The sequence below is a fragment of the Oncorhynchus masou genome, chromosome 31, assembly GCF_036934945.1.
Source record: "Oncorhynchus masou masou isolate Uvic2021 chromosome 31, UVic_Omas_1.1, whole genome shotgun sequence".
In the NCBI taxonomy this organism is placed as follows: domain Eukaryota; kingdom Metazoa; phylum Chordata; class Actinopteri; order Salmoniformes; family Salmonidae; genus Oncorhynchus; species Oncorhynchus masou.
The window spans coordinates 15,972,552-15,995,836 of NC_088242.1; the positions used below are offsets into that span (position 1 = coordinate 15,972,552).

The following is a 23,285-nucleotide window of genomic DNA, read 5'->3' on the forward strand; positions in this document are numbered from 1 at the left end:
CTCTGGAGCAGGTTTTCATCAAGGATCTCTCTGTACTTTGCTCCGTTCATTTCCACCTTGATCCTGACTAGTCTCCCAGTCCCTGTTTCTGAAAAACATCCCCACAGCATGATGCTGCCACCAACATGCTTCACCGTAAGGATGGTATTGGCCAGGTGATGAGCGGTGCCTGGTTTCCTCCAGATGTGACGCTCTGCATTCAGGCCAAAGAGTTCAATATTGCTTTCGTCAGGCCAGAGAATCATGTGCCCTTTACTGAGGAGTGGCTTCCATCTGCCCACTCTACCATAAAAGCCTGATTGGTGGAGTGCTGCAGAGATGGTTGTCCTTCTGGAAGGTTCTCTCATCTCCACAGAGGAACTCTGGAGCTCTGTCAGAGTGACCATCAGGTTTTTGGTCACCTGACCAAGACCCTTCTCTGTAGGAAGAGTCTTGGTGGTTCCAAACTTCTTGAATTTAAGAATGATGAAGGCCGCTGTGTTCTTGGGGACTTGACATGCACTGTCAACTGTCGGACCTTATATAGACAGGAGTGTGCCTTTCCAAATCATGTCCAATCAATTTAATTTACCACAGGTGGACTCCAATCAAGTTGTAGAAACATCTCAAGGATGATCAATCGAAACAGGATTCACCTGAGCTCAAATTTGAGTCTCATAGCAAAGTGTCTGAGTACTTATGTAAATAAAGTATTTCAGTTTTTTTTGTAATACATCTGTAAAAATATCTAAAACCTGTTTATGGGGTATTGTTGTACAGATCGATGAGGAAAATAAATAAGTTAATCCATTTTAGAATAAGGCTGTATCATAACAAAATATGGAAAAAGTGAAAGGGTCTGAATACTTTCCAAATGCACCATAGCTATGGCTAGCTGGTAGCTTGCCCCCATGCCAACTCCCATGCCAATTTCAAGTCTTTCTAAACTAATATCTGACTTATATGCACTAGCCAAGTGATCATGCTTGTGACATTATGTTAGCTAGCTATCTTCAGTGTGGTTTCACTTATTGCATCTGTATGCTTGTTTCATTCTCCCTAGTGCACTCGTTTGTTTGTGAGCTGCCTGCTCATTCTAAATAGTGTATTTATGCTGTTGTTCAAATGCACAGATTGCTTTATATACCTTCTCAATGAAACTACCAGTAATTCAAAACTTGGCATCATATTTCTGTCATGTTGCTTTGTTGACAACTCCAACCCCCCAACCCCCTGCGTCAATGTCATTTCATGGAATGTGAAAGGAGTTAACTAACCTGCTAAAATGTCCCATCTTTAGCATCCAGCGTGGGACAAAAACCTTTCTATCAATATTGACTGCCACATTTAGAGCTCTTAACAGGTTCCAAGTTTGGAAAATGGTTTACATAATAGCTTTGAAATTAAAGTTTTCAATCTCATCTCAAGCTAGATTCATATATCGGGGCTATATTGTTTTGTTATATTTTCTCTTAATGCTACTTAAATTATTTGATCTTTTCATTAAATAATTAATCGATTTAATGTCAAATATAAAACATGTTTTCATTTTCTTCCATAATTGTCATTATCTCAATGAAAAAGAGATGGTGTACAAACAATTTATTTATGAAACAAGATCATTTCTTTTAAGTGATAGACTAACAAAAATGGTTTGTAGACAATGTAGATCTAACAACAAAGGAAAAGCTGAAAAATTGACATTTATGCATTGCAAAATCCCTCACAAAATACAACTAAGCTAGTTACTAACTACAAAAAACAAAAACCGGCAACAATTAACGCTATACAGACAAACAACAACCAAAAAGCTATACATTGCAAATATCCTTGATCCATATAAGTCAACCAAAAGTTACAAGAATCCTTTTTACTAGATTTTTGATAGATTCTAGAATGGCCTTCATCTGGTTACATATTTCACTCATTCAAAGCAGAAAGTTCTTTCCTCATCCATCTGTGAACAACACATTACATTTACATGAAGTCAAATGCTCCTTGTCACACCAGGCATACACACTCAAACCTCAGACCATCAGTTGTCAAGGTCAAGGATGCTGTGAACTGTTAACATAATAATCACTGTTGCTCTCTCACAGGTACTACTACTACATCTAACCCCATACATGACACTCTTACCATTACATCAATGTTTCACTCTTACATCATCTTCACTTCCTCAACACTTAAGGCTATGTTCCAATGTCCATACTAGCATACTACTTAGAATGCATGCACAATATCCTATTGCTTCATTGTAAGGGGTATGCTAGAGGGATATGGGAATAGAGTGTTACAACTAACCCAAACTATAGCTACTACATCTTCTCTTAAAACCACTGCATTGTTTTGTATATTTTATCTGAGTGATTATAGGGCCTATCTTGAGCATTTGGCTAACATATCCATCAAGTACACTGAACAAAAATATAAACGCAAAATGTAAAGTGTTGGTCCCATGTTTCATGAGCTGAAATAAAAGATCCCAGAAACTTTTCACATGCACAAAAAGCTTATTTCTCTCAAATTGTGTGCACGAATTTGTTTATATCCCTGTTAGTGAGCATTTCTCCTATGCCGAGATAATCCATCCACCTGACAGGTGTGGCATATCAAGAAGCTGATTAAACAGCATGTTCATTACACAGATGCAACTTGTGCTGGGGACAATAAAAGGCCAGTTTTGTCACAACACAATGCCACAGATGTGTCAAGTTTTTGAGGGAATGTGCAGTTGGGATGCTGACTGCAGAAATGTCCACCAGAGCTATTGCCAGAGAATTTAATGTTCATTTCTCTACCGTAAGACACCTCCAACGTCATTTTAGAGAATTTGGCAGTATGTCAAACCGGCCTCACAACCACAGACAACGTGTATGGCGTTGTGTGGGCGAGCGGTTTGCTGATGCCAACATTGTGAACAGAGTGCCTTGTGGTGGTGGGGTTATGTTACAGGCAGGCATAAGCTACGGACAATGAACACCATTTTGTCGATGGCAATTTGAATGCACAAAGATACTGTGACAAGATCCTGAGGCCCACTGTGAGGCCCATTTTTTTAAAGGTTTCTTTGACCAACAGATACATATCTGTATTCCCAGTCATGTGAAATCCATAGATTAGGGCCTCGTGAATTTATTTCAATTAACTGATTTTCTCATATAAACTGTAACTCAGTAAAATCAATAAAATTGTTGCATGTTGTTTTATTATTAAAATTTTTGTTCAGTATAACACATGGCATAACACTGCATAGTACACAACGTTTGTGATAGTGTATTTTTAACTTGATGTTTGAGAAATTTTTATGTTGATATCCAACAATCTTCAATTGTGAAATTTCGTCAGTGTAAACAAATAAATAAATTATTTACAATCTCTAACAAAAAAAGCAAACAAACAAAACAAACAAACCAGCAAGACATAAACTGATAATAATTTACAGAAGAAATTATAATACAAACTTAGTATAAACATCTTCATCCCAAAGTACTTTAAAATGCTATAAGACGGTCTCACGGTCAACCTTTTTAGAGTTTGACAAACATTTTAAATGAGCAACTGAAGACCGTTTTAACAAAACTGCATTCTGGGTGGAATAAGAATCAATACAAAAAATAAGAACTTTGTTCAAGTTAGCGACGTACATCAGTGTGCTTTGGTATTGATTAAGAGTTTGGTGGATATTTGGCAGTAAATATTAAAATTGATCCAATTTTTCACTGCAGGGCTGAAACTGCTGAGGTCAATACAGAGACCTTTAGTTGCTAAGCAACCTAGACGCCTTTATTGTACATTGTACTTAGCATCAAGTTGATCTCTTTTCCTGCACAAACAATATCAATATTTATCGAGTAACAATAATTTTATATTTACTTTTGTTAATGTAAAGCTGTAAAAAGTTTGGAAGAAATCGGAGTAAAGCACATAAGTGGTTGTACAAATAATCCCTATAATATGTTGTCAACATCGGTTACTTAGTTTTTATCATTGCTAAGACCTTTTTCATTTGTCCACAAGGCCTTTTTCATTTGTCATCGGTTTTCATTTCTCAAGGATATGTCTTTTCACATAAGGCACTCAGAAAAACTGGAAAAGGCCTCGGCTGCCTCTTCAATGGAAAGTTAGAGGCAAAAATACTTTGGTGGGGCGAAGCTGAAGCTCCATTTCATTGGTTGAAATGACGAACGAATCAGCAAAAGGCTGATGATCAGGTTATGAGGTTTAGTGTCTTTAAGCCATTTGAAGTTTTCACATCCAACGCTGTTCAGTTATCTAGTGAAAATAGGAGAAAATGTATGATTATTTATTCTAAGCACATTTATAACAAAAAAGCTAAGGAATAACAGCATATCCAGAGTCATACAGTATATAGAGTAATCTATACAGCCGTATACATACACAATATGGTATGGAAATATAGCCAACAATACAGCAACCGGTGGAGCATTGTGTGTATCATACAGTAAAGCGTGAACAAGCAATATTCTCGTATTTGAGATCAAAGTAGCACCTGAAACCCTTTAAGACCACACACCAGACCTCTCACACAGTGTCACACAGTGTCACACAGTGTCACACACACAGTGTCACACACACACACACACACACACACACACACACACACACACACACACACACACACACACACACACACACACACACACACACACACACACACACACACACACACACACACACACACACCGAAAAATCTGAACCACACACATACAGTATGCACACAACATAGTCAAAGGGCTCTATTACATCCATATAGCCGAACTTCAGCGTTACAGCAGAAACAAAAGCGTGACTTCTGTTTTTTTTTGTGATTTTTATACAGCCGACACAAAACAGATACACCTTTATGATTGTTACCTGATGGACAACACAGTTGGAAACTCCAGCTTATCTGAGTATTGGAAAAGATTTGGAAGGTTTTAAAAACACTTTTTTTTACCCCTTCATCTGCATTTTGTCTCCCAAATAGGAGAGATCTCTTCCACAATTACCAACCAACCATTCTTTTCACAAACCATTCACAACTGTACCATCCTGGTCCCAGATCTGTTTGTGCCATCTTGCCAACTCCTATGGTCATTGGCGTGACACCATAGGAGTTAGCAAGACAGCACAAACAGATCTGGAACCTGGCTAGAATGGTGTTGCTAACTACATGACTCACCTCTACACTCATATTTGAGATCAGAGAAGAAGACCAGTTCCTGGGAGAAGACAAACAGGCCTAACCGTCCTCCAGCAAACGTCTTGTCGTACACTGGTCCCGAGTCTGCCAAGATCTGTTTCCCTTCATAGACCACAACCCTACCAAAAACACAACAAGACAATACATGAATGATTGAAACTGAGTGGAGTGCTGGAGTACTGTACATTTGGACAAAGCACACTATGGACAAAACACCCTGGTTAACAGCTTAACCTGTTGCGACTCTAGGGGCAGTATTTTCATTTTTGAAAAGAAAACACGTATATTTTGTCTGGACAAGATGCTAGAATATGCATATGATTGAAAGCTTTGGATATAAAACACTCTAACGTTTCCAAAACTGTAAAGATATTGTCTGTGAGTATAACAGAACTGATGTTGCAGGCGAAAGCCTGAGAAAAATCCAATCCGGAAGTGCCCCATATTTTGAAAGCGCTGCGTGCCAATGAGTCCCCATTGAGCTGTGAATGTGCTATGAACCAGCTTACGCTTTCTACGTATTCCCCAAGGTGACTACAGCATTGTGACGTAGTTTTACGCATTTATGTTGAAGAATACCCGTAGGGGGCTACATTGCGCAAGTGGTCACATGATGCTCCCGGAGAAAATCTTGAGTAAAGTACAGAGGTAGCCATTATTCCAATCGCTTCTACTGAGAAACCAATTCTCCCGGTGGATATATTATCGAATAGATATTTGAAAAACATCTTGAGGATTGATTCTAAACAACATTTGCCATGTTTCTGTCGATATTATGGACCTAATTTGGAATATTTTTCGGTGTTGTCATGACCGCAATTTCCGGTCGATTTTTCAGCCAAACGTGAAGAACAAACGGAGCTATTTCGCCTACAAAAATAATATTTTGGGAAAAAATGAACTTTGGAGTCTTGTGAGTGAAAACATCTGAAGTTCATCAAAGGTAAACGATTTAATTTGATTGCTTTTCTGATTTTTGTGACAAGGTTGCCTGCTGCTAGCAAGGCATAATGCTTTTCTAGGCTATCGATAAACTTACACAAATGCTTGTCTAGCTTTGGCTGTAAAGCATATTTTGAAAATCTGAGATGACAGGGTGATTAACAAAAGGCTAAGCAGTGTTCCAATATATTTCACTTGTGATTTTCATGAATAGGAAGATTTTCTAGGAAGATTTATGTCTGTTGCGTTATGCTAATTAGCGTCAGATGATGACAACTGCCCCGTTCACGGGATGGGGTGTCACTAGAGGTTAACCTATAGTATATTATCATAAAAAGTATTTTCAGACTGTTACTGAGGAAAGTGCGATGGGTGTGATTGGCTGGATTCAATCCCGGGTCTCCTACATACCACGAGGCTGTGTTAGCCCACTGAGCTAAAGCCTAAGCATTAGGCTCGACCTGCTCACCTGATGAATCCAGTCTTGGGTCTGTGGATGAGGTGCCACCTGTAGGCTGTGTAATCCTTCCAGCCAATGTTCTTTGGGTCGTGCCACAGAGTGCGCACCTGTGGACAACAGATAAGGAAACCATTTAATTATTGAAGATCTATGATTTATGATAACTTTATAAATTCGACTGGCTGCTTGAAAGATTGCTTAATAGAGGGTGTGGCTAAACCAGAGAAACCATATGATTTTTTTGTCTCTACGAAATTATATATTGGATCTTAGCATACCTGATTTTTTGTGTTGCCTGTGTGCCACAGGGCGTTTCTCAGGTTCTCCCCTGTGCCCGTAGTTGAGTTGACCACCTTGAGAGAGACACCAGAGATACCAAAGGCCTTGGAGGGTTTGTCTTCCCAGTAGGTCTGAGTGATCTGCTTCCACATCACCACGTAGAAGCGGCCGCTCGACTGGTAACCGAACACAAAGCCAGCATAGTCGTCATCCCGGTCCGTGTTCACGTAGAACGTACCACTGAAGTCCACCGCGTTGAACTCATCAAAGCCTAGGACGGTGGAACAGAAAAAGTGAACACCTAGGGTGGTTGGTGGGACACACATTTGAATAATACTTCTGCTCCTCTTGATATTTATAGATCATAGAAATAGTTGGACATCTTGCATATGGTAACATATCAGATCTAAATTATCATACAACTGTATAGGGTTGCAAATGTCCTGAAATCCATATTGTGGATTCCTGGAATCAGGAGGGAATAAGCTGGGAGGGAATCTGGGATTTCTGAAAAATCTGGCAAAAGGGAAAGTTTATTGAATTTTGCTACCCTACAAGGGAATATATGAAAGTATCTGAGGTAAGGTTGTCCTGCTCTACTCACCCACTGCGTTGACAGGGTCAGAGTTGACATTCTGCACATCTCTAAACTGTAGTGAATTAAATATCTTTAATCTATCGCTAATATTTCTCTCTCTTTTACGGCAGTATAGGGACTACATATTGAGGTTATATCCTACTCACCAACAGCGATGCCAGGGTCAGAGTTGACGGTCTGTACCAGCTCCTTGCCCTGATGTCTAACCACCCAGTTGGGGTCGATCTGCGCTGTTCCCTTGGGGTCCAGGTGCACCATCTGAAACTTCCGGAAGTTTGTGACGCTGACGGCATTGTTCTCAGGACACACGTCAAGGAAGTCCGGGATGTTGTCGTTGTCAAAGTCGTCTTTGCAGGCGTCGCCTCTACCGTCGCCTGTTGATAGAAGAATGGAAGATGCTGGGTTAAAATACAGAGGCCTATTGTGAGAACTTTGACAGAGACTATGGTCTTTATTTTTATTTATTTGACCAGGCAAGTCAGTTAAGAACAAATTTTTATTTACAATGACGGCCTACACCGGCCAAACCCGGAAGACGATGGGCCAATTGTACACCTCCCTATGGGACACTCAATCACGGCCAGTTGGAATACAGCCTGGATTCGAACCAGGGTGTCTGTAGTGATGCCTCAAGCACTGCGATGCAGTGCCTTAGACCACAGTGCCTTAGACCACGTTTCACACTTAGACCACTGTGCCACCACTTTTGAATGAATAAAAGAGCACCATGAATTCAAAATATATATTTGTTGCTCTCCTATTCCTTTTTAATGGAACGATTGGTGAAAACTATCCATGGCGACTACAGTAGGCCTATATAACTCCCTTCACACTAGCAATAATGTTGCAACATTCCTACCACAGGAAAGGCAGACGTTTCACTCGCTCTACCAACATTTCATAAAAAGAATCGCAAGAATTGCAATTCCTGTAGATTTTAATATGTCCGCCAAGTCCAATAAGGAGTCTCAGCCATCTGCATGCCGTGACAACTTCTACTGAAACATGTAACTATCTCAGAGGCCATAGTCTATTAGAAACAGACTCATAATACAGAGCAAAGGGAAGTTGCCAGCGAGCTGTAAAGCCTGTTTTCTCCACTTTCTCCTCTACTCTTCTGTAATTGCACAGGAAGCTGACTTGATTCTATCAAATAAACACCTTCTGATGAGGTGTTAAGAGGGTTAAGGGATCTGGCTCTAGGGTTTGTCTTTGAGAAGTATCTCATTCTCTTTCTCCCTCTCTCTTTCTCCATCGCTCTCTCTTTCGCTCTCTAGTTCCCTCTCCCTCTCTCTCTCTCCCTCTGTCTTCCCTACCTCTCCCAGTCTCCACACAGCCTGCTTCTAGTTAAAGCCAGTTACACAAACGTCAGGTAACTCTGCATGATGAAATTGAAATTGGGCACTGTGGATTAGCACAGATGCCCCCTTCGGAAATAAAACTTCATGGCCTGGCGGCTGGGTGGCTGGAGGATGATTCCCTCATGGGTTCCCGCACGATAAAGTCCCATGCTAATGACGTCATCAACCCTAACCCAGAAATACCCCTTTTTGTTAACTCCTTAATGTCTGACCCACCATACTTGCACCACAATAAAACTGAGGGAGCATTCAACAATTCAACAGTGTACAGATATCTATATTTCTATCATCAGTTGAATTTTTGTACCCTACACCTGCAAGTTCCTGGATGTGTGTACACTACTTCTAAACCGCCCACCATACTTCTCATTTTGTAGAGAGAGAGAGGGAAATGGAACAAGACATATTGAACGGTAAATATATGAATGAAAAGGTGGTTAAGAGGTAAAAGGCACCCCATGTTTTTTGTGGTGGGCAGATGCAGAAAAACGCTATTCCTATATCATACACAACCGCTGTTATAGTAGTAGCTATAGTTTACAGGACAATGGGACATGGCATGTTGACCTATATCCATAAAGATTAGTGTAAAAAGGAGGGTGGACAGGTGCAGGGACGTCTCAACGGAAGATTCCTGTATCACAAGCAATCCTCTGTGTGATGTTTGATAGTATCTATGGTAGTGTATATAGGGCTATTACAGAAGTCACAAATCAACCTACTGGATACTAATTCTTCCTCAGGCAGCTACAGGCAGCTACAGTTACAGCATTCTTCACGGGCATGAGGGTATTCAACATGCTGATCCAGGGTGTGTTTGTCTGTGTGTGTGTTGTCCCCCTTACCATCAGAGTCCAGTTGATCTTTATTGGGTGTCAATCTACAGTTGTCCCTATCGTCAGGGATACCGTCATTGTCATCGTCGAAGTCACAGGCGTCCCCCTTGCCGTCCTTATCGTGGTCAGCCTGGTTGGAGTTGGCGACGTAAGGACAGTTGTCCAGGTTGTTCTGGTGACCGTCTTCATCGATGTCCTGGTTGTTGTCACACTGGTCTCCTACAAGGTCATTGTCTGTGTCAGCCTGTTAAAGAGGAGAGGACAGGAGAGGACAGGAGTGTTACAGTGGCCAGCATGATAAAAAAAAAAATCTAACATTTTCCAGAACTTTTCCAAATGTTTTCCAGAAATCCCGGTTGCAAGATTCCCAGAGTGAGGAATAAGAAGGGTCATCCAAATCCTCCAACTGGGAATGTCTAGAAATCCTGTGAATTTGTGGAGCGTTTCTGGAATTTTGCAACCCTGATAGCGATGATGTCCTTTTTGTAATTACACAAAAGGCAAAGTGACTGTTCTTTATTCCCACCTGGTCAGGGTTGTGTAGCAGAGGACAGTTGTCACACTGGTCACCGACTCCATCCATGTCAGTGTCCTTCTGGTCATTGTTGTACAAGTACGGGCAGTTGTCTTGCTCGTTTAGGATTTCTAAAGGAATAGGGAAATGGACATTAAACAACATGCAGCGGTAATATCATGTGTGCAGGACATATCTGTAGTCATAATCCTAGATATTTGCGTGCCTGTTCTTGCATGTGGCATTTCGCGTTCCGTGCCATAGAAGTAGCTAATACTAATCAATCACTTCATAGTTGAGGGCGGAAAGATTCATCGCAAAACCGTGCCAGCTGGTCATTCCTTTGCATGATTTACTATCCTGCAATAATCCATGAAATATTTTCTGAGTATCCATTAAGATTTTTTTTTAAATGTCATGACTAGTTCAGAGCCAACTACTGTCAATAGCAATACAAATTAATGACTTTTAAATAATATATTACACGGAATATAAAAGTTATAAGAGTTGAAGGAGCCTTTCCCTGTTCTCACTTAATATCATTATAATACAGCAAAGTATCATGTTTAGTAGCATGGTAAGAAAAGGCTAGTACCATCTCCATCAATGTCGATAGCACAGGCGTCACCTTCCCCATTGTGGTCGGTGTCGATCTGGGCAGGGTTGTGTTCGTAGGGGCAGTTGTCACAACGATCTCCCACATCATCCTTATCAAAGTCAAACTGTCTGGGGTTGTACATTAGAGGACAGTTGTCCTGAGGAGAGAGAGAGAGAGCATCAAGTCAAACTGCCTGGCGTTGTACAGGAGAGAACAGTTGTCCTGAGGAGAGAGAGAGAGAGAGAGAGAGAGAGAGAGAGAGAGAGAGAGAGAGAGAGAGAGCATCAAGTCAAACTGTCTTGCGTTGTACAGGAGAGAACAGTTGTCCTGAGGAGAGGGGGAGAGAGAGAGAGAGAGAGAGAGAGAGAGAGAGAGAGAGAGAGAGAGAGAAACTCTCTGGCATTGTCCAGAGAGGACAGTTGTCCTGAGAGAGCATCAAGTCAAACTCTCTGGCATTGTAGAGGAGAGGACAGTTGTCCTGAGGAGAGGGGGAGAGAGTGAGAGAGAGAGAGAGAGAGAGAGAGAGAGAGAGAGAGAGAGAGAGAGAGAGAGAGAGAGAGAGAGAGAGAGAGAGGGCATCAAGTCATACTGTCTGGGGTTGTACAGGAGAGGACAGTTGTCCTGAAAAGAGAGAGCAGCGAAATGGGAATGATTAGAGTGTCCGTTTTCTTGGAGAGGGCATTTGATTCCCTATTGAATTCATCTAAATGCCCTGATGAAGACATTTGCAGAAAAATGTGTTGGTTTTAACAATCAAACATTGACCTTTGAAGCAAACTTCCATTGTCATACACTCTTAGAATAAAGGGTTCCAAAACATTTCTTTGGCTGTCACCAAAGGATAACTATTTTGGTTCCAGGTAGAACTCTTTTTGGTTCTAGATTGTACCTTTTTTTCTAAGACTGTAGCAAGAGTTAGTGAATCTTTTCATCCATCATCCATTTAACACATTTGCCTTATAAAAGATATCTTACTCTTTCATCCACGATTCCATCGTTGTCATCATCCTGGTCACAAGCGTCTCCCTGACCATCTTTGTCAAAATCTTCCTGTCCAGAGTTAGGCAGGTTGGGGCAGTTATCCTGTTAAATATTGATAAATAAATGGAAACAGTTTTAGAAATAGCCACAGGAAGAAAAATGTCAAAGCTTGTCAAACTGTAAGATTAGAAAATGTGGAAAATCTGCAGGTCTGTTGAGGATAAAAGTTATTAGGACAGTTTCCTGGACTTAATAAGATTTAGCCTCGTCCTGGACTAAAGCGTATGCTCAATTGAGAATCTCAATTGAAATTCCTTTTTATTCCAGGAAGGTCTAGACTTAAAAATGCACTCCACAATCTTAAGCACAAGAAATGTGTAACATATTGCACGAATTGGATTGGTAACATATCACACCAAATGGATGACGTAGAGCACAAAAATAAGGACCAGTTTTGGCTCGTGGGCACCACTTACAAAACTACTGGCTGAAATTATACAAAAGTTCAAGAGTGCATATTTAAATGGGGACTAGAGACTAGGCTTACTCTGGATCCAGGAAAGTGGCCCACAGAGAACATAAAGTTAGTGTCTGTTACCTTTTTGCAGTGATAGGTGGCGTTGGCCCCACACACCAGGTTCTGATTAGGCCATCCATCGAGGTCTGAGTCCTCTCCACAGATGAAGCCATCACCAGCGTAGCCGATCCTGCACTCACATTTGTACATGGGTTCACTAAAGTGGCTGATGTAGATACACTCTGAGGACCGGTGACAGTTGTGGGTCTTGTCTTTGCAGGGGTTCTCTGGCTCGCAGACCTGGGGGGGGAGAGAGAGAGAGAGAGAGAGAGAGAGAGAGAGAGAGAGAGAGAGAGAGAGAGAGAGAGAGCATCAAGTCAAACTCTCTGACGTTGTCCAGGAGAGGACAGTTGTCCTGAGGAGAGAGAGAGCATCAAGTCAAACTGTCTGGGGTTGTACAGGAGAGGACAGTGCATGAGCATGATATTTCTTGGGGTGAAGTGTATTCTCAGATGTCATGTTATGTTCTGTCATGTCCCCTGCTCTGCCATGAACCCTGTGGATTCTGCTACAGTGTTTTATGTAGCTACGGCAAGAGAATCAAAGACAACACTGTCGTATCTCTATTGCTACAGATGTCCATCGTTAGGAAGTGATTGGATGCCACTCCGTGACCTCATATGGTGCAACGTTACAACGTGACCAATAACAAGGCCTCTCTTTTTTTCATCAGCTCTGGGAAACAGATGAGGCAATGAGACAATTCCCATTTCTCCTTTCCTCAAATCAATTTGTACGATGTTGGCCTAAGATCAGAGCCAGTACAGTTTTAAAAAGCCAGTGACAAAGCAATGATTCACGAGGTCTGTTACGCAATGTTAGGGCAGAACAGCAGATCTAGGTTCAAATACTATTTGAGATCTTTCAAATACTTTAGCCTGTAGTTTTTTTTTTACTATTCCATTGGTTTCATTGTGCCAGGCAAGCTCAATCAAGTCCAGATAAAGTATTGCAAATGATTTTAAATAGTATTTGAACCCAGGTCTATTGGATAGTGGAGTGATGATTCAACTTTCCAACAACAAATCTGTGTGTGAACTCAATTATCATGGTTTCAAAGCAGAAACAATGTATGTATGCCACAACAGATGTTGTCAATTCTACGTCTATTCCACATTGGTTCGACGTAATTTCAGAAACAACGTTGATTCAACCAGCGTGTGCCCACTGGGAAATAGCTATTGACATGACAGAGCTGCATTAAACAGTAATACATGTGTTGCTAGAGTGGATATGTAGATAACAACACAAACAACAACATCAGAGAGACATAGACATCACTTCATAGTTCTCATCCCATCTAAGACCTCCATTCATACTGTAACACCAAGCACAGGTGAAGTATGAAGAGAGAAGTATAGCAGATATTTGCTATTATATATACATCTATATATATCTATATCTATATATATATTATATATTATATATATATATATATATATATATATATATATATATATATATATTACAGCTTCATAACATTCTCCCTCTCTCTCTCCTTATACAGGGTCAAGGTGTGCTATGTTCATGAATAGTGGAGTCCACCCTTGCAGCAGAGTGGAGACTCATTCTAAAAATGTGGGCCACTAATAAATCACTGATGATGGGCGATTAGGCCTGACTCACAGTTGGCGAGGTGTTCGATGGGGTTGAGGTCATGGCTCTGTACAGGCCAGTTAAGTTCTTACACATCGATCTCGAAAAACCATTTCTCCTCGTTTTGTGCACAGGTGCATTGTCATGCTGAAACAGGAAAGGGCCTTCCCCAAACTGTTGCCACAAAGTTGGAAGCACAGAATCGTCTAGAATGTAATTGTATACTGTAGAGTTAATATTTCCCTTCACTGGAACTAATGGTCCTGAACTATGACAAACAGCCCCAGACCATTATTCATCCTCTACCAACCTTTACTGTTGGCACTATGCATTTGGGCAGGTGGTGTTCTCCTGGCATCCACCAAACCCAGATTTGTCCTTCGGACTGCAGGTGGTGAAGCGTGAACGTATTTCCACTGCTCCAGAGTCCAATGGCGGTGAGCTTTACACCACTCCAGCTGAAGCTTGGCATTGCGCATGGTGATCTTAGGCTTGTATGCAGCTGCTTGGCCATGGAGACCCATTTCATGAAGCTCCCAACGAACAGTTCTGCTGCTGATGTTGCTTCCAAAGGCAGTTTGAAACTCGGTAGTGGTTGTTGCAACCGAGGACAAGTAAGTATTATAGCGCGTTAGCACTTGGCGGTTCCATTCTGTGAGCTTATGTGGCCCACCACCTTGTGGCTGAGCCATTGTTGCTCCTAGACGTTTCCCCTTCACAATAACAACACTTACAGTTGACCAGGGCAGCTCTAGCAGGACAGAAATGTGATGAACTGAAAGGTGGCATCCTATGACGGTGCCATGACGGTGCCACGTTGAAAGTCACTAAGTTCTTCCGTAAGGCCAATCTAATGGAAATTGGATGGCTGCGTGCTCAATTTTATACACCTGTCAGCAACGGTGTAAATGCAGTCTAAATAATACACTAGACCTAAAACCAATGTTGAGTGATACAGACGTACCTGTTTGTTCTTCTTGGCAGCTTCCACCCCCATGCCGAAGGGCTGCGTTCCCTTGTAGCGGGGTGGGCAGGACAGACAGTGGAACCCTGGGTCTGTGTTGATGCAACGCGATGCTCCACCAGCTTTAAAGCATATGTCAGACACCATGTCACACTGAGGAGGAAGAGGATCAAATCAATCAATCAGAGAGCAGAGACCATGTCACGATGAGGAGGAAGAGGAGCAGATCAATCAGAGAGCAGAGACCATGTCACGATGAGGAGGAAGAGGATCAGAATAGATGATATTCAATCGATCAATAATGAAATCAATCAGATAGATCAGGGAACATGTGACACTGTGGCGGTAGAGGATCAGAATAGATGATATTCAATCGATCAATAATAAAATCAATTAGATCGATAAGGGAACATGTGACACTGTGGAGGAAGAGGATCAGAATGAGATGTACACCTGAAACCCCACCTCTTCAAGGAATACCTAGGATAGGATAAGTAATCCTTCTCACCCCCCCCCCCCTTAATGATTTAGATGCACTATTGTAAAGTGGCTGTTCCACTGGATGTCAGAAGGTGAATTCACCAATTTGTAAGTCGGATAAGAGCGTCTGCTAAATGACTTAAATGTAAATGTAAATGTAATGTAGATTCTAAGTAGGGCAATAGGTCATGAATATGAATGAGTAAAGGAAGATCCTAAGGTAATGGTTAGGCATAGCCTGGGGATGAAAATGTATTTAGGGCTAAGGTTAAGGTTAGGGTTAACCATTAGTTAGTGGGTTAACCAAGTATCTGACTTGTGTAACATGCTTCTTTAACCCAAAATTACCTCGTTGACGTCTTCACAGTGGGTTCCGTTGCCGCGGAAACCGAGAGGGCATGGACCACACTCCCAGGATCCGTCGGGGGCACTGTTACAGTCCACTCCTCCGAAGCATGGGTTAGACAGACAACCGTCTGACAGGGAACAATAACGCAGTGGTTTGAAAAGAGTTTTAACAGTTAGAAAATAGTTAGAAGTAAAGCAAACGTGTGAAGGGAAGCAATTCTCCATAGTTTGTTGGCGACTGGTTAGGAAGAGAACCAGGACATGCCTAATGCAGCTACATTTGGACATTTGTTTATTGGTTTATTAAGAATATTGACATTCAGCTTCCCCAGGTTGTTCAGGTGGTTCACTTCAGGTTGCTCTCTTCATTTCTCTCAAAGTTAACAGGTTTCAGTGCTTTCAAAGCGTGTTGACCAAACACAATGTGCATTCTACAAAGAGGCAAAACACATCCTTCCAGACTTTGTTATCAGCACAAATATTTGACAAAAATTTGCCTGGAGGCCATTCTCAGAGCACTTATCACAGGAATGTTGAAATTAGAAATAATAACTCAACTGGAATAACTCAAAGGGAGTGAGGGAAGGTTAACATGCCTCAAAGGGAAAGAGAGAAAGGGACGAGGTGTTGGGTCAGAGGTGCTGAATGGGACACACAAACACACACACTCACCGATAGGGCATTCTTGTTTGTTGCAGGCATCACTGTCGTTGGTCTCCCCAGGGCACTTCTTTCCTCCGTACTGGGGTTCGGGGCTGTTACAGACACGGGTCCGACCCTTAACTCCACCCCCACAGGTTGCCGAGCAGATCGCCCATGGCGACCACGGTCCCCAACCACCATCAACTGCACATGGACAACAAATAAACAGTTAGTAGATTCTCACAATGTTTGCTGATCTCTTAGATCACAATGGGGGCTAGTCTCCCAAGAGTCCAAGAGGATGTTTTACAACTTTACATGACTGTCTTATCAAGTCTCTTTACTGTAAGAAAGTGTAGCAAATAATTACAGTAGTACTTGTAGGCCTACAGTCATACACAGGAAATATGTAACCACTTTGCATCCATTCTGTAATGCCCAGTGCACTCTCAGTTTTATGATAGACAGACACATAGCACTGTTAGCATGTGAACGTTGCCCCTTCTATACGAGTGGGTAGAGGTGTAAAACCCTTCTACTTCTCCCTGTTTGTAAATCCAAGTAAGTGGGTATGAATCAGACCAAAATACTTGTTCAAACTACTTTATACTGGATTCAAACAGTATTTGATATCTTTCAAAAGAAAGAGTCTAGCTCAATAAATGCACAGCTAAATTATTTGAAAGAAAGCTAAATGGATGCAGGATTTCCAAGACAACATTGTCTATGTTGTCCCGCTTGGACCACCATACTCACTGGGACAGGGCTTGGCCTCACAGCGCTGTGTATCTCTCCCCTGGCCCTCACAGTCCTTGCCCCCCAGTTGTGGTGTGGGTGCGTTGCAGTGGCGTATCCTGGTGATCTGGCCCTCGCCACACGTCACTGAGCATGATGACCAGGGAGACCACAGGCTCCACCCACCGTTCTGACGAACTGAACACACACAGTTAAGTCAGAGTATAGGGAAAATACATGTGTAATATATTCAGATGTATTGCTGGGTAATTTGGTTGCAGTATACTGGGTACTAGTGAGTCAGTGCAGGGTAGAACACCCTTTAGGGATAATGGGATGGATACACCCTCCACAACCCTGCACGGGATCTATTTACCACAACAGACAGACAGACAGACAGACAGACAGACAGACAGACAGACAGACAGACAGACAGACAGACAGACAGACAGACAGACAGACAGACAGACAGACAGGCAGACAGAGAGAGAGAGAGAGACAAACAAAGACAAGTCACAGGGTTGAGAGGGATGAGGTCTCTGTCCAGCCATCTCCACCCCAGCAGAGCAGTGCTCCTCTATATTTCTATTTAGTCACTCTGTCTCCTGTTCCAACATTACACATCTGCTTCTACTGACATACATACTCACGTGCACACACACACACACACACACACACACACACACACACACACACACACACACACACACACACACACACACACACACACACACACACACACACACACACACACACACACACACACACACACACACACACACACACACACACACACACACACACACACACACACACACACACACACACACTCTCACATAGCAACTGCAGGAAAATATTGTTTTTATGTTGTTGTAGCAATACATTTTAGGTGGAGGCCCGAAGCTGAAAATGGTGAAGTTGATCGATCCCTGTCATCATTCATCATTCTTATGATGACTATAACATTTGTTGGCACCTTCAATTCTTGCACAATTTCTCATAAAAAATATATTTCAACACTATCTGCTCAGGCAGATTTGCAGAACTGCTAAATTTGTAACCAATCAGACCTCCTGTACATAACCCTGGTGATGAAGGCAGCCAACTTCTATCTACGATGTAAACACAGCCTCTTGTGAAAACATGAGCTGCTGTCTGATGAAGAGGAACAGATATAGCTAGCTAGATTCCAAAGACTGAAATAAGATAATATGTGTTTTCGAGTGCCCTTGAAATATGCAGCATGCAATACGAATTGTCTTGATTGTATGAAGAGGTAACTCTGTTGACCATTAAGCCAATTTATTGAAAGCTAGCCAATGTTACAGTAAATAACCATTTTTGTGTATCATTAGTATCTCTCTGTCAGTGAACACATTTTTTGAACCATGCTTTGGCACGATTATGTGTCTAATTTCAATGTAACTAGCTGCAGGCTTAGAGAAACATTCAATCATATACTTCACATAGAAACCCCAATAAAAGGGTGGGTGTGTGTGTTGCGTATGCTAGAATGGAACCACTGCATACGCACATTAGCCAATACATAGGGCATTAACCTACACATATAGGACAAATTGCAATACAATCTTCTCTAAAAACACAATGCGCTCTGCAATAAGATGACCAGAGTTTTCTAAATAACCAGAGTTGCTTTCTCAAATAGCAGCTGCCCAATACCATGGTGGACATGCATAATGTTGGATGCATTGGAGTATAAGATATGGAGAAGGATAAAGAGCAGCAGTTGGGAAATGAATGTTTGAGGTTCAGATACTACATGTTCAGTGAATGTGAGTATATATAGGTGGTTTAAAGGATACAATTTCCTACTAACCTTCTAAAAGTTGACGGTGCCAAAATCATTATTTTAGTAACTATGACTGAGTGTGAGATACAGTTGAAGACAGAAGTTTACATGCACTTAGGGTTGAGTCTTTAAAACTTGTTTTTCAACCACTCCACAAATTTCTTGTTAACAAACTACTGTTTTGGTAAGTCGGTCAGGACATCTACTTTGTGCATGACACAAGTCATTTTTCCAACAATTGTTTACAGACAGATTATTTCACTTATAATTCACTGTATCACAATTCCAGTGGGTCAGAAGTTTACATACACTAAGTTGACTGTGCCTTTCAACAGCTTGGAAAATTCCAGAAAATTATGTCATGACTTTTGAAGCTTCTGATAGGCTAATTGACATAATTTGAGTCAATTGGTGGTGTACCTGTGGATGTATTTCAAGGCCTACCTTCAACCTCAGTGCCTCTTTGCTTGACATCATGGGAAAATCAAAAGGAATCAGCCAAGACCTCAGAAAAGAAATTGTAGACCTCTACAAGTCTGGTTCATCCTTGGGAGCAATTTCCAAACGCCTGAAGGTACAACATTCATTTGTACAAACAATAGTACGCAAGTATAAACACCATGGGACCACACAGCTGTCATACCGCTCAGGAAGGACACGCATTCTGTCTCCTAGAGATGAACGTACTTTGCTGTGAAAAGTGCAAATCAATCCCAGAACAACAGCAAAGGACCTTGTGAAGATGCTGGAGGAAACATGTACAAAAAAGTATCTATATCCACAGTAAACAATTCCTATATCGACATAACCTGAAAGGCCGCTCAGCAACGAAGAAGCCACTGCTCAGGGGCAAGCTATAAAAAAGCCAGACTACGGTTTTCAACTGCACATGAGGACAAAGATCGTACTTTTTGGAGAAATGTCCTCTGGGTTGATGAATCAAAAATAGAACTGTTAGGTCATAATGACCATTGTTATGTTTGGGCTTGCAAGCCGAAGAACACAATCCCAACCGTGAAGCATGGGGGTGGCAGCATCATGTTGTGAGGGTGCTTTGCTGAAGGAGGGACTGGTGCACTTCACAGAATAGAGGGCATCATGAGGGTGGAAAATTATGTAGATATATTGAAGCAACATCTCAAGACATCAGCCAGGATGTTAAATCAGTCAGGATGTTAAGTCACGAATGGGTCTTCCAAATGGACAATGAACCCAAGCATACTTCCAAAGTTGTGGCAAAATGGCTTAAGGACAACAAAGTCAAAGTATTGGAGTGGCCATCACAAAGCCCTGACCAGAATCCTATAGAAAATGTGTTGGCAGAACTGAAAAAGCGTGTGCGAGCAAGGAGGCCTACAAACCTGACTCAGTTACACTAGCTCTGTCAGGAGGAGTGGGCCAAAATTCACCCAATTTATTATGGGAAGCTTGTGGAAGGCTACCCGAAACGTTTGACCCAAGTTAAACAATTTAAAGGCAATGCTACCAAATACTAATTGAGTGTATGTAAACTTCTGACCCACTGGGAATGTGATGAAAGAAATAAAAGCTTAAATAAATCATTCTACTCTACTATTATTCTGACATTTCACATTCTTAAAATAAAGTGGTGATCCTAACTGACCTAAGACGGGACATTTTTACAAGGATTAAATGTCAAGAATTGTGAAAAACTCAGTTTAAATGTATTTGACTAAGGTGTATGTAAACTTCCGACTTCAACTGTATATTTTCCATCATGTACGTTTCATGCATATACATTCGAACAAAGAACACAATCAACAAATAGTGTTTCACCATTTATTGAGTATGGAGACAAATAGCAAAGGTGTCTCAGGCAGTATTTGAAGTGTCTAAATATGTGTTACCTACCAATCAATGTATATCAAGTACCGTGAAGGGCACAATCCTACAATGTTGCAGTCCTTTACTCTCTAAGCCAATAGCCTGGATCTCTGATGGACACTGTAGAACTGTCATCAACACATGATTCAGTATTCCCCTTTCTCTCTAGGAGTATTTGTGTGCCCAGATCCTCTAGGCGTATCGAAAGGATCACACCCTGGTCACCATATGTACTGTAGCTGACAGCTGTAGAGAGAGACAAGTGCCTTAGCAGAATGCAATCTAAAGCTTGTGTGGTCCAGAGACGAGAAGTCTACCATCTATGTCAAAAGCCTGGGCTCCTGACTGGGACAATAGAATTCTCCCCACTGCATGGTACAATAGTAAAATGATCTGTTCTTCACCTCTTAAACTGATTCTACATTGAATTTAGTCTTTGAGATGCTCAAACAAGCACGTGTATCTGTAGTGGGTGTTCTTCAACTCTAAAATGCACTAGACTGTGTAAGATAAAACAGGCAAATGCATATGCGATCCCAATGCCTAAATAGTGTTCAAACAGCTGGTTCAAAGTGCAGTATGATGGTTCTCCTCATAGGTGAGTGAATCAGCCAATGCTTGGTGAATAGCACTTGATCGATCTCTAAGAGCAGGACACAGGAGAGCTGAATAGATCATGTGAGACAAACGTGAGAGACATCACAGTAAAGAAATGTAGTTTGTGAGCTAGAAAATGAACTTACTGACAGTCTGAGGAAGGGTGCTCTGCAATCATCCTACTCCAACTATTGACAAGGATAATGTGACATTTCTTATTTGTCAGTATGAATGAAATGAGTGGGTCATGCCTTGATGACTGTATTAGATTTCAATACTTGTCCTATAGATTTTTGTAGTCTTCAATTATTACTGGGAATAAACTGATTGCGGAATGACATGCTAGCTAGTGATAAAGCAATCTGCTCCTGCTAGCTAGAAACATATATACTTGTTGTAACTAGCTAATGTAGCTAACTAGCAAGCTAGCTAGATTACTAAGGTTGCTGTGTTCTAAGTTGGTAGTCATTTTACAGCTTGCATTGATGGTATCACGTTTCTCTAACTAAATAAGTACAAATAAAATAAAAATACTTCACCTGATAGCAGTTTGTTGGATGGCGATCTCTCTCTAGATGTCACCAGCTTTTTACTACGTTAGATACGGATAACGTGATTGGCAGATGTGATTAGCAGAGATAATACCATGGATAGTACACGAGTTGTGATTGGTTTACAGATTAGCACTCTGCTGCGTTAGTGTGTCCAGCTAGCGAACATAATAGTAAGTATTTAGAATAAAATATGCAAGAATTGACAACAAAAATAGAACTGTGTTAAGAAGAAATAAATATAATTTAAAAAACAGCTCCTGCCCCGTCAGAGATCGCTCCTCACTCGTCGAAATCTAAAGCGGATAGCTTGCTATGGCCCATCACCTATTTCCTGTCTGTAAACATATTATGATGCTGTTTTGGTTTGTACTAAAACTACTCTAACTTAGTGGTAATGGTATGAGTTGGGAGCAAGCAGAGATACCATCGTGCTCACCCATAGGTCCTTTGTTGGTCTAATCAAATCAAGTCAAATCAAACTTGATTTAAAGTGCATTTAAAATCACAACACACATTACAATAAAACAAGAAAACCAATAGTGTCTAATCAACAGAGTTCAGCAAACAACAAGGTAGGTTCACACAAAGTGGACTGCAGCAGAGACGTTGAGACTCACCTCGGCTGTCACATTTTCCCAGGCTGCATTTCCTGGTCTGGATGGATGGTCCAGAGCAGGTGTTACTGGTGGCATCACATGAGCGTCCCCTCTGTTGAGTACCTGTCCCACAGGTGACAGTACACTCTGTCCACTCCGACCAGGGGGACCAGCCGTCCTCACTGTCCTTAGCTGGAGGAAACAGAAACACACAAGGGGTTATTGACAAATCATGTTTTATTCTGGCTCTGATATTGAAAATCCGCTTCCTTGGAAAAAGGCTTTATTTTTTAAAATATTTTTTATTACAAAATAAGCTGTCAGGTGATCTTTTTCCCCCCAATTCAATAAAATGTCTAATAAATGGAAACGTCAAAATAAACGTGCTAATCTTTCTAAAATGAAGTCAACTCATCGTATTATTGCATCTTTTCCCCACCACACCCTCTCCTCTACAGTCTATCGCATTGTTTGAGCTTGGAACGGATTCAAAAGCTGCAGAGAAACAAAGCTCTGGCCAGCAGTCTGCTTTGATTTGTAGGTTTTATATCATGGTTCTAAGTCCACAGTGACCATTTCAGAGTATGAAAGCATTGCAGCCTGTAGTACCACTGGTTTCACCATAAAACAAGTGGTCGTCCCTTTACAGACCATCCGGTTTACAACAATAACACTGCTATATTATTAAAGCATCATATGCATGGTAACGTTGTTTCTCCAGTACTCAGATCTGGCATCGGAGGCGTTGTATCTAGAAAGGACTTCAGCCAAATGTGAAATGAAGCAA

General features: G+C 41.4%; 1 protein-coding gene across 3 annotated transcripts in view; it reads right to left on the reverse strand.

The window, feature by feature from the left end:
• Nucleotides 1-1,566: 1,566 nt before the first annotated feature.
• The window catches only part of LOC135523498 (thrombospondin-2-like), a 36,002-nt gene continuing 14,283 nt past the window's right edge, over nucleotides 1,567-23,285 (reverse strand). For 2 of the 3 annotated variants that reach the window (XM_064950209.1, XM_064950211.1), the window contains exons 9-24: nucleotides 22,520-22,690; nucleotides 17,118-17,294; nucleotides 16,392-16,565; nucleotides 15,720-15,847; nucleotides 14,892-15,044; nucleotides 12,353-12,571; nucleotides 11,749-11,856; nucleotides 10,771-10,930; nucleotides 10,188-10,306; nucleotides 9,671-9,905; nucleotides 7,611-7,838; nucleotides 6,866-7,137; nucleotides 6,597-6,694; nucleotides 5,165-5,304; nucleotides 4,858-4,891; nucleotides 1,567-4,254 (exon numbers count right to left, since the gene is read on the reverse strand). In XM_064950209.1, coding sequence (XP_064806281.1) covers nucleotides 4,251-4,254; nucleotides 4,858-4,891; nucleotides 5,165-5,304; nucleotides 6,597-6,694; nucleotides 6,866-7,137; nucleotides 7,611-7,838; nucleotides 9,671-9,905; nucleotides 10,188-10,306; nucleotides 10,771-10,930; nucleotides 11,749-11,856; nucleotides 12,353-12,571; nucleotides 14,892-15,044; nucleotides 15,720-15,847; nucleotides 16,392-16,565; nucleotides 17,118-17,294; nucleotides 22,520-22,690 — 2,420 coding nt within the window. In that variant the 3' untranslated portion in view covers nucleotides 1,567-4,250. The remainder of the gene's footprint in view (nucleotides 4,255-4,857; nucleotides 4,892-5,164; nucleotides 5,305-6,596; nucleotides 6,695-6,865; nucleotides 7,138-7,610; nucleotides 7,839-9,670; nucleotides 9,906-10,187; nucleotides 10,307-10,770; nucleotides 10,931-11,748; nucleotides 11,857-12,352; nucleotides 12,572-14,891; nucleotides 15,045-15,719; nucleotides 15,848-16,391; nucleotides 16,566-17,117; nucleotides 17,295-22,519; nucleotides 22,691-23,285) is intronic. The other variant, XM_064950210.1, reaches the window with a different exon arrangement.